Here is a 13,136-nt window from a genome sequence, read left to right as displayed (position 1 = left end):
TTTCCTTATGCTCTTATCTGTTCGGGCTGAATTAAAACTATGAAGGAACTCCAACTTGCCCAGTTCACATCATCGGGCGTATTTTAGCCACTAGAAAGTGATCTCATTTCCTTTTTCAAGTGCTCGATGGGTAGTCATGTATGTGGTGTATGCAGACGACGCTATACGTAGCCGCTTATGGACTGCACCGCCGCAGGCATCCATTGCCATGCCACCTTTCGCCTATATTGTGAAAGCTTGTCAGCTCAGTATTCGGCATTTAAGCACAACAGACCGCAGCACTGTGCGACCGGCGACCCAACGGAAACTGTGAGAAATTCAGTGCCGTTCGCTGTTTCAACTGCAACACCTATGAAAAGAAGGAACTTCTGAGAAAGAGAAATGAGCAAGAAACGGAAAGTGGCAGTATATGGGCCAGGTGGCTGGTAACGAAATCAGGCGGCGTCCTTAAAAGCCTAGTGGGCACCCGTCGCGCCGCTCGGCTGACGACTCATGCGGGCGACTCATGGCTAGAATGCGAGCGCTTTTTTGCGGATTCCAATGTTTAGAAGGGGAGACCTAGAATGAATATCTGCATAAAAAATCTCATTTGTTGGTTACTAATCCATTACGCGAGAATCAGCGATAGCTGCTTGGCACGGTTTGCTTCGTTATTATTATTCTTCCTGCCTGGCCCAGTGCGTGTGACCTCACTATACTTTCGCTCGTGACGTCACTGCATTCGGACCACACAACGTAGCACGTTGCAGTGGCGCCATATGTGACGCCATCGCTTGCTGACCATTCAGCATGGCACAGTGTTTCGAAATGCCTTTTACCGCTGTCTTTGTTAAACAGAACAGGCCCGTTGGTGCAGTAGAGCGCAGTGAGGCGACCCGCGCTGCTTAGCTGTGTGCAATGGGCGCCGACCACCAGCTGCCTTCTTCAGAGCACTCCAGGAAAGCATGCGGACGGGCGAGTGGGTGCTGCAGATGTGAAGAACTCAGCACAAAACCGAAGACGGACAAAAGACAACATGTATAAGACATTCACCTGCGTTGCGTAATGAACCTGTGTCACGAAGAAAAATAGCCTCGGGTTGACATTAAAACGAGAAGGAGAAACTGCAGTGTTGCCTTTCGGTTAATCTTCAACTTCGAGGCGTTTCTTTTCGTGTCGTTTCGGCAGTCTGCGCCTGCAGCGTGGTTTAAATCCCTTGTCGCGGTGGTTAATGGCCACGTGCTTCGACTCGCGTCGCCTTGCAGGAGTAATTTTAGCGTGTGATGTAAACAGTATAGGCTTATTTTTAATTCATGACAGTGTACTACTGAGCAGAAGCAAGCATTTCTTTGATTTTATGTATGCAGGCGTCTACTTTGCGGGATAGGACCGTAGGACCACCTGCATGATTGCGTATTTTTGTGCAGGTCACCAGTCCTGCTTACGACTTCACCAAGATTACGGCACCCGTTGCTCTCTTCAGCGCTCGCCAGGATTTTTTCGCCAATCCCCAGGACGTCGACACCCTGCGACGAAGTCTGCCCAATGTCGTCTTCGACTACACCGTCCCCGACGATGGTTTCTCGCATCTGGACTTCGTTCTGGGCAGCAGAGCAGCTGAAATCCTTTATGAGCCACTCACCAATCTCATGGATGTCTGGTCCGCATTGTAAAACCAGTGTATTGTATAGGACGAGCAAATGAAACATCGGGGAGAGAACAGTGAAGCCAGGCTAAGTTCTGTACTCACCAAAGCTGACCTCACACTTAAATAATACGAAAAAAACTACTGAAAAAAAAACAGCAGTGGCTTAGCTCAGATAGGCCAAGATATACGTATAGCGAACGGTGATGAAAATCAGGTGACGAATTCACGCCAAGCAACGATTTCCGGGTCGTCCGACGCAGCTTCTCGCAGTCTCCCAAGATGCCGCGGACTGTACGCGCGCTCACCATCCGCTTACATCCATGGTGCATCTGACTAGCAAGCGCACACGCTCAGGCTTTTATGTTCAGCTGCGCAGTCAGACGCGAAGACGGAGACTTGGCGCACCGGCGGCTGCAGCGTTTGTTGGGTGAAGGTGGCAGGGTGGGTGCGCTGTCTATCCAGTGTGCGGAACGCAATCAAAGCAGGTTTTTGCAATTGCACACCAACGACACGTACATGAAAGCGAGATTGAACTGTCCACTGAGCCAGGCAGCCAGTTGTGCGCCTTTCCTTTCGTGAAAATGAATATATACCACCTACCGTCTCATTCTATGGCTTCATTGGAAACGCTGCTGCGAGATCGCCATCGCGTTGCAGACAAGCATCCATTGAATATCGGAGCGGACTTCAAGAGTCAGTATACTGACTGGGGCTACCGCTCCACCACGGGACGAGGCCGGCGACTCTGGTCCTTGGTACAAGAGCTCCGCCTCACAATACACAACAAATTTAATACCCCCACCAGAATTGGCAACAGTGTCAACGCGGACACCAGACCGGACTTGACACTGAGCCGCAACCTTGTGGGTATTACGTGGAACACAATGCATCGTACATTAGGAAGCGGCCACTATATCCTCTCTGTTACACTACCGTACAAGCAAAGAAAGACCCCTCACGTAACGCACAAACTCACCATCTGGGATGCGGTCCGCTCCGCACAGGCGGCCCTTCCTAGCGCTCCCATTACAGACATCGACCAGTGGGTGGCATCGCTCATGAACGATGTCTCCACACACACTCGAACCCTGACCACATCACCAGATACGCCCACCCTCTACACTCGCCTGGCCCACCTATGGGAGGCCATCATAGCATCCTAGGGCGCTGGAAAGGACAAAAGCTCAATCGGCCATTTGAAAAGCGGCACGCAATCCCAAACAGCCACACAACACCACGTCACACGCCTTATACACAAGACCGACCTTTATCCCGACGCACTCATTCATATACCTAGGAACCCACGTACAACTACCGGTACCTCAAACACCCTGCCCCCTCTATGCAGGAACCCCGAATGCCAATCTCGACGCGGAGATCACGGAAGCAGAAGTCAGAGCGGCCCTCTTTAGTCTCCGCTCTAACTTTGCCCCAGAAGTAGTTGACCGTATCTCCAATAGCATGCTCCGCAATTTGGACGATCAGTCGATCGCCCAGCTCACGGGGAACTTCAACAAATAAGGGCAGGAGCCCCCCCCCCCCTTGCCCCAAATGCTGGCTTCACGCCAAAATCTTATTCATACCCAAGCGCCACAAACCCCATACACCTGCAAATCTTCGTCCCATCTCCCTACCCTCATGCCTGGGCAGCTTTAGAACATGTCGCACTCGCCCGACTCACCCAACACATGGCGGAGCAAGACCTCTACCCGCACGGCATGGTGGGTTTCCGTCCTCACCTGTCGGCACAGGACGCCATGCTCTAACTCACCCAGGTCATTTTCGACCCCTCATACCAGGCCACACAAAAGCTGTCCTCGCCTTGGATCTCTCCAAGGCCTTTGATCGCCTAGACCATCAAGCTATCTTGGTGGCCCTCTCCCCCTTGAACATAGGTGAACGTATGTACACCGATTTTCAAGCATTCCTTACTAACCGCACGGCCGAAATTCACTTCGGTCCACACATATCCCGCCCATACACCCTTAGTGGGGTTGGCACCCCTCAGGGATCTCTCCTCTTCACTTTTTTCTTTAATCTCACTCTCATGCCTCTTGCCCGCAAAGTACAAACCATCCCTCACCTTCGGCATACACTCTGTGCCGATGAAATTACGCTATAGACCATCCATGGCAGTTGTCATGACTGCATATGGGGGCGAGGGTTATTTTTTATTTTAATTGGTCACATACTGCGGACCAAATACGGTCCAAGCAGGAGAGGCACAGTACAAAACAATAGAGTACAAAACTTCGACCTTGAAAGAAAAAAAAAGAAACGTGACGACGAAACAAGCACTTAAAAGGACGACCAACACTTATACAACGCTAAATAGGCAGATGATGAAAGAGACATTACGCAGTGTCAACAACAGAGTGCATCACAGCAGCGCCAACCGACGGTTGAAATTACTCAGGGCAGGCAAGCAAAGGAGAATCATAAGGCAGTGCGTTCCAATTAGTAATCGTATTAGGAAAAAAAAGAATACTTATAGGCATTCGTGCTGGCAAAAATGGGTTTAATGTAGTGTTTATGCTTATGAGGAGATTTCTTAGACGACTGTTTAGTTATGAAATCCTGGGGGTCTATGCCTAGTGTTGAAAAATACAAAGGACCAAGAAATTTAATTCGAGCCGTTTTCTTCGTTCTCTTAAGCATTCAAGCTTTGCTTCTTGCAACATATCAGATGGAGAGTAACGGCGTTTCTATACCGGTTGTATATAGGACGCACGGCTAGCCTCTGAATTTTTTCAATTCTTTCTATATCTACAGTTGTGTGAGGGTCTCACACAATACTAGCGTACTCCAAGGAAGGTCTTACTAGCGCTTTGTACGCCTTGCTTCTCAGTTCACTTGACGATCTTCCTAATTTGTGTTTTAAGAAGCCTAATTTTTACGAGCTGAAGAGCACATGTTATCGATGTGCGCCGTCTATTTAAGCCTGTTTGTAATTGTGACGCGTAAATACTTTATTCTACTACTTGTTTAATCATATTACCTCCCATGTTATATGAAAATTCCAGTTTTTTTCTTTTATTAGTAACACACATATGCGCAGCCTTTTCAATGTTAATCATCATATGCCATTTATCACACCATTCTGCTAGTAATTTTACATTTGCATTCAGCTCGAGCGTTAAAACAACAGCGATGAAAAAGAACAAAAATAAAAAACAACAAAAGAGCAGATCGAAGCCCCAACCGGGTGGCACTTCTCCTAAAGGCCTGCCGCGAAAAGCCTTCGACTTACTCACAGTGGAACTGCGGGGAAAGGGTTGGAGGAGGCGGGGAAAAAAATTACAGAGGGTGAAGATTCCTGAAAGAACAGAACCCCAAAAGGCTACAGCAGCGCCTACTGAAAAAATTTAGAGGAGATCAATTAGACTGATGCGGAGGAAAGGCGATGGCATTCTTCTTTCATCGTCAGTCTATCCAAATTTTGATTCTTTTCCAAGTATGATTCTTATATAGAAGGAAATTAATCTTTTTCTCTAGCGGTTCCTTTTTGCTCTCCCCATTTGGTCACCTCCGGTTATATGTTAGCTCCACCTGCGGTAACAGGCTGGGGTAACTGCGTACGGCATCTAGATGAGGCTTGGTCGTTTATCGCAGCCCGTCGAAGGGGTACCGTGGTGGGTGCGCTGAGTAGGGCGTCTCGGAGCTCGGACGGTCGGCGCAGCTTGTGCGCGTGCTCGAGTGGTGCGCGCCGCTTCTGTCCAAAGCATTCTACCATTGTTTCTAATGCGGTAGCATTACGAAGGCCATGAAGGCGAAAACTGTCTGTCGTCGGTGTCTGTGAAAGCCTCCGCCTGCCAAGCATGGCAGGTGGTTGTTAGGGGGAATCGCCTCTCTCCACTTACCACAGTTGGCAGGTGGGAAGTACCACTCTATAGGAGAGAAGGAAGTAACCCTCTCCTCTTGTAGAGAAGAGGAGCGAGAGGCTGGGCTATAAATGACTCAGCAAAATTGAAAATGGCCACTGTGCAAAATAGACAGCCACCCGAAGAATTCTCTGAGACCAAAAATAACGCTTGCGGGTGTTATTCCTCCTCAGCTTTAATTGGGAAGAGTAACGTTCGTTTCTCGAACCGTATCCCAATAACTGTGTTTGAAACGGGTACCTTCCGGCAGGAAGAGAGGGGTGGGGGGGGGGGGGTGCTTATAAAGCTGCAGCCCCCCCCCCCCCCCCCCCCCCCCCAATTTTTTTCTGACACGCACCGCTGACCAAAAAAACCTCCGGCGCCGGAAGTCATTCTGAGTTTTGTCACGTACAATGCCTTTTTCAGGCTAGAAAAGACATTGTGGCGCGAACGGGCAATTACGGGCATAAACGGCCAATTACGAAAATGTATAACTGTTTATACCGCAGAAATTAGTGCCGTTGATTGTAACAGCATCATGAACAAAATTACCATGCGAATACGAAAATTCTGAGGACATCAAAAACCGATTTTGATTGACCTTGGTAATTGAAATCCCTGCCCACGCGGTGTTTCCCAACCTAAACACTGGGATATTGGTTATTTCGACTTGCAGCATGATTCGTGGCTTTCGTTTGTCCTTCTCTTTCCTTTTTATCTACCTGCTTTTACTTTTTCTTTGAATCAAAGGAATACCTTTCTGTAGTTATGGGTGCAGAATAATTGTCGCCGTGCAGGCAGTTAAAATATATACTTTCGTATTGATTTCTGCATTGTTCCTTTGTTATATTAACCATATGATGCTGTCGCGACTGCAGCATGGTCCATGTACATATCACGACTTCTACTATCATAGTTTTGTTCTTGCCTGGATCGTCTGTCTTTCCGTGAGAAACGTTTACTATCTGCGATTGCGCAAGATGTTTATTTGCCCGGTTTGACGCATTTTATGCAGGGACGTTTGCTTAGATACGTAGATTTAATAGAGACATACGTGTATTTAAATAAAATATCTTGTTGCGAGGTTTTGCGCATACTTACAGTGGCTGTTTCCAGTGACACTTTCTTGTCCTTTATCAAGTTGTATCTTCGAATTCCTGATACTTCATTTTATCTTCGCACCTTTAATGTATATTTTGCAGAACTCCTCGTGTATACATGTGATCGCTGTTGCGAATAAAATTTCGGTGCAATTACTCGCAATACATGACCAGTGACAGCGGCTGCTGCGCTGCACACTGGAAAGAAGGACAGCGTCATTGAGATTTTTCCCTGCCCGTTGGATATGTACAAAAATCTAAAGGTTCTTGAACGGCAAAGATTCATTAAAATGTTTGTCCTCTGCTTGCTCATTTAATTTCCTTTACGTTTTTCACATCAGCGCCATGTACTGCTTTGCTGGTTTCGAACTGATATACTTTTAGACTGCGTGTGATATTTTTTACTAATTAAATACGGAAAAACATGGAACCATATGTATCAGTTATGCCTCCCACGATTTTTAAGACATAAGAATGCATTCTTTTATTTACGGAATACATATTTCACTCCTCTAGACAGTGCGTAGCGCTATCTAATACACAATGGCATTGTCAATGGCAATGCATTTATTATCCTTGCGTTTGATTCCTCCACAAATTCTATGAGGAGGCCGCCCTGCACCATAAGCCCCCCCCCCCCGCTCCCCCCCCCCCCCCTCCGAACCGAACAAAATTTCTGGCTACGCTACTGCCTGCCGGTGCAGTGCCACATCGCTTAACTGCTGCTACACTGCGCCGGTAGTGGCAAGAGGACTCGCAGCAATCTATCAATGTGCAACATTTTGCGCTGTTACCAAAAACAGAGTTAACAAAAACCGGAGATGGGTAGCTTTGCGCTCGTGCCGATTGTCACCGTTGTGGGCATGATGGTTAGTTTTTGTGTTCTTTTGTTTTCTTTTGTTTTCCCTCTGGTTTGTGCTTGGTGTCCTTAGTATTTAAGATACCTTTGACGTGAAAAAAAATCTAGTTGCGAGTCAGCGCTTATAGTGTCCATTCTTCGTTGTGTCCCGTACTTTTTTTGCGCGGTTCAAATATGAATCAGTACCAACTTGCCCAGTTCGCAGCCTTAACGATTAACCACCAATGGCTATTAAAAAGAACACGTCGATTGCAACGCGCTGCCATGGTGGAGGCAGAAACTAAGTGCTCTGCATAGGTATTTTGTGGTTTGACTGTGTTTATACAGTCTCGGCAGTTTTTTTACGGTAATCGTGATGTCTTTGGCCACCGTTGGCCACCAAACAGTGTCCTTGGCGCGAGCTTGCGTCTACGTAATGCCGAAATGGCCTTCGTGCAGAAGACGAAAATGTTCGTTCCGGCAGGATAGTGGAGCAACCACACGGGCTGCATAGAGTAGCAGATCGTCCTCGGTTGTCAGTTGGCCACGATGCTCGTAGCAATGCCTGACCTCAAGGGGAAAATCTCGTCCGGAAGGCCAGTTTTTCTTGCAGAGCCTTTGGACACATGAGAACACCGGATCTGATTTCTGAGTTTCTTTTAACCACTCCAGCTGAGATGAACTCAAAGCAAATAGCTTTATTCCTTCACGCAAGCGAATGTAGTGCTCTCTCTGAAGCTTGCCAAGTCCTTGAAACAGTGCAGGGAATTCGTCTCTTGGGCTCACCTTCCTTGCGATGCCGCTGGCGAAGATTAAAATCTGCAAGTCGCTGACAGCGGGTTTTCCTAGTAGGGGAGCGTGAACATCTTCCAGCACGTAGACGTCTTGGAGCGTTTGGCGTCCACGGTACGCGAGTTGAAGACGTGCGACGTCTTCGGCTACGAGATGCTGCCCATCGGGACCATACAGCTGGCGAGGAGCAAGTGACAGCCGATGCTGATCTTGGAGCCTGCTGAAAATTGCGGGTGGTAGGACTGATTCGCCGGCCCCCGTGATTCGCCAGCACCGATATCTCGATCTTTACCGAAACATGGCTCGCCCCTGATATACAGAATGAAGAGCTATTGCAAGATAAGCAATCTTTCGATTTTTTCCGGCGTGATAGACTCGGGCGCAGGGGAGGCGGCGTGATGGTCCTCGTTAAGCGTACCTTGGTTTCTTCTGCTGTTGAAATCACTAGCAATAGCGAAATCCTTTGTGTGAACGTTTCACTTGGTCATCGCACTAATATTATCATTGCCTGCTACCGAGCTCCTGTTTCTGATCACTCCTTCATTGAAGACTTAGGTACCATTCTTTTTCACATGAAAAACCAGTTTCCCTGCGGGAACCTTATAGTTTGCGGCGATTTTAACTTTCCAGACATCGATTGGGAGAACCTAAGTGCAGACTCACGCCATTCCAGAGATTTTTTGGATCTTATTCTCTCGTTTAACCTCTCTCAAACAGTCAGTTTTCCAACTCGTGGTAGTAACACCCTAGATCTTGCTCTTGTCTCAAATCCAGATTTAATCCAGTCATTGTCATCCTGCGATGGTCTTAGCGATCATAACATAGTGCTGTTCAACTTATCAATTTCAATCCCTCCCCGACAACGTTCAGTAATATACATTCGTGATTACAGCAAAGCCGATTTTTCCAAAATCAATGATGAACTGGCTGAATTTCTTCCCCACTTTGCAGAGTCCGCTCCTAATAGGTATGTTGATGATAACTGGCGTTCGTATAAAGAAACAATTACCTCTCTTATTGACTCATATGCACCCCTTGTCTGCATTCGTAATGACGCCGGCAAACCATGGTTTACAAATTCCTTAAGAAAATTATGTAACAAGAAAAAAACGGTTATTCAGGGCAGCTAAGAGCTTGAACTCAGCTCTTAAATGGGAAAAGTACTTAAGCTGTCTGCATAATTATACCAGGTTGCTCAGGAGCACCAAACATAAATTTTACGACAAGGACCTACTTGACATCCTCCGAAATAACCCAAAAAAGTTCTGGTCTTTGTTAACTCCCAACCATAGCGGGTCACATAATATCACTTTATTTGATCCCGACGGCTCTCACGTTCTAAAGGAGCTCCGTTCAGACGTAATGAACGAGTACTTCTCGTCGGTTTTCACACAGGAACCGGTTACAAATATTCCTTTAGTGCCCAGCTTAAATTTTCCTCAAATGGCGCCAATTGATATCTCTGTTGATGGAATAAGTAAATTAATAGATAACATAAAGGTATCAAGTGCCCCTGGGCCTGACAACATATCTGCCAAGATTCTTAAAGGTACCAAACTAATATCCAGCCGTATCCTACAAATAATTTTCACGCAGTCTATTTCCAGCGGCCAAATCCCGTCTGAGTGGAAGTTAAGCAGAGTTGTACCCACCTTTAAGGCAGGAAACCGCTCCGATCCGTCCAATTAACGGCCTATCTCGCTAACGTGCATCGCATGCAAGCTCATCGATCATATATTTTAGTCTCACATTGCAACGCGCCTAGATAATAATTCTATTTTCTTCTCTAAACAACACGGATTTCGTTCTGGTTATTCATGTGAAACTCAGCTTCTCGAATTCACGACTGACCTCCACTCAAACCTAGACTCATCCCTTCAAACAGACATAATTTACCTCGATTTTTCTAAGGCTTTTGGCCGCGTTCCCCACCAGCGCCTCATGACTAAACTTTCCTGCCTGTCTCTGGACCCACTATTATTATCATGGATTCACTGCTTTTTAACTAATCGTTCGCAATACACCGTCATTGATAGTCATCCTTCCGCCGCTACAAATGCTACCTCTGGAGTCCCTCAGGGATCAGTTCTTGGCCCGCTTCTCTTTTTAATCTTTATTAATGACCTTCCCGCTGGAATTTTGTCATCCATTCGTCTGTTCGCAGATTGTGTTCTCTACCGTCGTATTTGTTCTAATAGTGATCAGTCTCTGCTGCAGGATGACTTAAACTTAATCCAAAACTGGTGCTCTACCTGGCTCATGAAGTTGAATGTGGCTAAATGTAAGTTTATGCACGTGTCCCGGAAACGATCTAACTTGCTCTACTCATATTCGCTAAACTCGACCGTGCTATCGCAAGTTGAATCTTGCAGGCATCTTGGCATCGAAATAACAAGTAATCTGAACTGGTCAAAGCACATCAATCACTTCCTGCACGCGTTTCCAAATCACTAGGCTTCATTAGACAATCTCTCACATTTTCTCCGCCCACGGTTAGACCAATCGCATATGAAACATTCATCCGTACCAAACTTGAATACGCATAGACTATTTGGAACCCCCATCAAGAATACCTAATCCAGGCGTTAGAAGCAGTCCAAAACCGAGCTGCCCGTTTCATAACATCCAAATATGATTCTCGGCTGAGCGTTACAAATATCAAATCTTCCATTGGTCTAACCCCCCGGTCATCACGGCGTAAGATAGCAAGACTTTGCCTATTTCACAAACTTCATTATAATTTCCCGCAGTTACGTGAGAGCCTTATTCCGCCCCCCTTGAGATCCTCCCGACGTTTGTTTAATTGCAACAGTGTTCTGCGTATTCATGGTACCACTAAAGCTTTCACTAATTCATTTTTGCCAACTGTTATATTCGAGTGGAATGTACTCTCTGACGATATAGTCAATGAACCCAACTCAGTAAACTTTAAACACTTATTGACTGCTTATTTCTTTCCTGAATTCCTATAGAATGCCTTTTTTACCTATTTATTGTCTTGGTAATTTCAATGCGTTTACTGTGTTTATTTGTGCTTGCCATTTATATTTGTGTTCTATCTTTGTGACCCCTTATTACCATTTGTTCCCCCCCCCCTTATGTAATTCCCCATTGGGGCCTTTAAGGGAAAACAAATGATGATGATGATGATGATGATGATAAAATCTTGAGAATCTGTTAGGAATTATTAATGCACGGTCTTTGAGTGGAAATAAATATGTTCTTGCCTGATTTCTGGGTGATTTTGGGTTTAAATTTAGTATCGTGATGTTATCAGAGCCGTGGTATTACGACGGGTGTAATATGTTAATATTACCGGGTTTTAAGAATTTCCGTTTAGATCGTACTGGCAGGGGAGGTGGTGGTGTTGCAGTTCATGTTAAGGTGCATAATAACTGTGAAATCGTGCCCGACTTTAGCAAAGTAACCTCGGACTTTGAAATAATCACTGTACAGTGCTTAAATGAAACAATCTGTGTTGTATATCGTCCACCAGGAGGTAACATAAAGTGTTTCATAGAGTTTTTGGACACATTGCTGAACTACGTATGCCGCAGCAACTTCCGCCTTGTCTACGGTGGTGATTTTAACAAAAGTATACTTGATGATACCAAAACTACTCGACAATTTAACACTGTGTTTAATTCGTCTGGTTTATGAACCTAATCACAACATCTACATGAGTTACAGAAACAACTCAATCAACACGACTTTATTTTCACAAACTTAATACCAAAGTTCATACCTCGGCGCACTCTAACTTCTGACATAAGTGAGCTGTGCCCTGTATTTATGGCCTATCAAAAACGGCACTCAAGCAAGGGAGCACGAAGAAGCTATTATAGTTCAGTCCATCACGCAGGATACTTTAGGAATCATCAACCAAGATTTACGGACCTGTGATTGGTCAATGGTCCTGAACCAAACAAATCCGAATGGTGCATACGGTGAATTCATTAAAATCTTTGTGGACATATATGCAAAGCATTTTCATTGATTGCACTCAAGTCGTCAAGGAAAACGAGAAAACCACGGATAAACCGGGAACAACTCAAATTTTTTACAAAAAAAAACCGCGCTTATTATGTTTTTTGCGTTCACGCTGCGAAGCCTCCCTTAAGCAATTTAAGGAAAGAAGTAATCAGTAAACGCGGAGCTTAGGCGTGCGAAGACTACGTATCACCAAAAACTGTTTGCAGACATAAATAGGCAACGACCTGGCGCTGCATGGAAAGATATAAACAATGTCCTTGGACGGCAAGTCTCCCGTTATATTCCGAGAAAGATAGCTATTAATGGGTCGTGAACTTGGAGATCGCGACATAGCTGAATACTTCAACCATTGTTTTTGTAAGCGCTGCAACACCCATTAATACTACCTCAGATACAGTTACCCTAGCTTATGACTTTTCTGAAAGCATAATTTTTGCCCCTACAAATGAAAATGAAATATACAGCACATTCATGAGCCTAAAAGATAATACATCATTGGATACTGAAAATATTCAAATTAAACCTTTTAAGTATATTTAAGAATCGCTAACGTCTGCCCTTGTTCATATTTTTAGTCTTGTCCTTGAGACAGGCACATTTCCAACTTCTATGAAATGCGGAAGAATATGTGCATTATACAAAGGTGGTGATCACTACCTTGCGTCGAATTGTCGTCCCATTTCTGTCCTCCAAGTATTTTCGAAGGGGGTAGAAAAAAATTATTCTTTCATGCATTCCAAACTTTTATGAAAGCGCAGTAATTTGACTAACTCATAGCATGGCTTTAGGAAGGGGCGGTCGAATGAAGCCGCCTTGCTGGCCCTGAAGGAAATAATTTTGGAAAATATGATTAATAATGTATTGACAGCTGGAATTCTTTTGGATTTTAGTAAAGCGTTTGACTCAATCGATCACAGTATTCTCAT

General features: G+C 45.4%; 1 protein-coding gene across 1 annotated transcript in view; it reads left to right on the top strand.

Annotated features, from left to right (window-relative positions):
* The window catches only part of LOC144105182 (lipase member K-like), a 107,718-nt gene extending 106,066 nt beyond the window's left edge, over positions 1 to 1,652 (top strand). Inside the window, exon 10 of the mRNA XM_077638337.1 lies at positions 1,407 to 1,652. Coding sequence (XP_077494463.1) covers positions 1,407 to 1,652 — 246 coding nt within the window. The remainder of the gene's footprint in view (positions 1 to 1,406) is intronic.
* The last annotated feature ends 11,484 nt before the right edge of the window (positions 1,653 to 13,136 follow it).

Source organism: Amblyomma americanum, chromosome 9 (assembly GCF_052857255.1).
Source record: "Amblyomma americanum isolate KBUSLIRL-KWMA chromosome 9, ASM5285725v1, whole genome shotgun sequence".
Classification (NCBI taxonomy): domain Eukaryota; kingdom Metazoa; phylum Arthropoda; class Arachnida; order Ixodida; family Ixodidae; genus Amblyomma; species Amblyomma americanum.
Note: the sequence above shows the minus strand (reverse complement) of the source record. Positions and strands in the feature narration are given on the sequence as shown.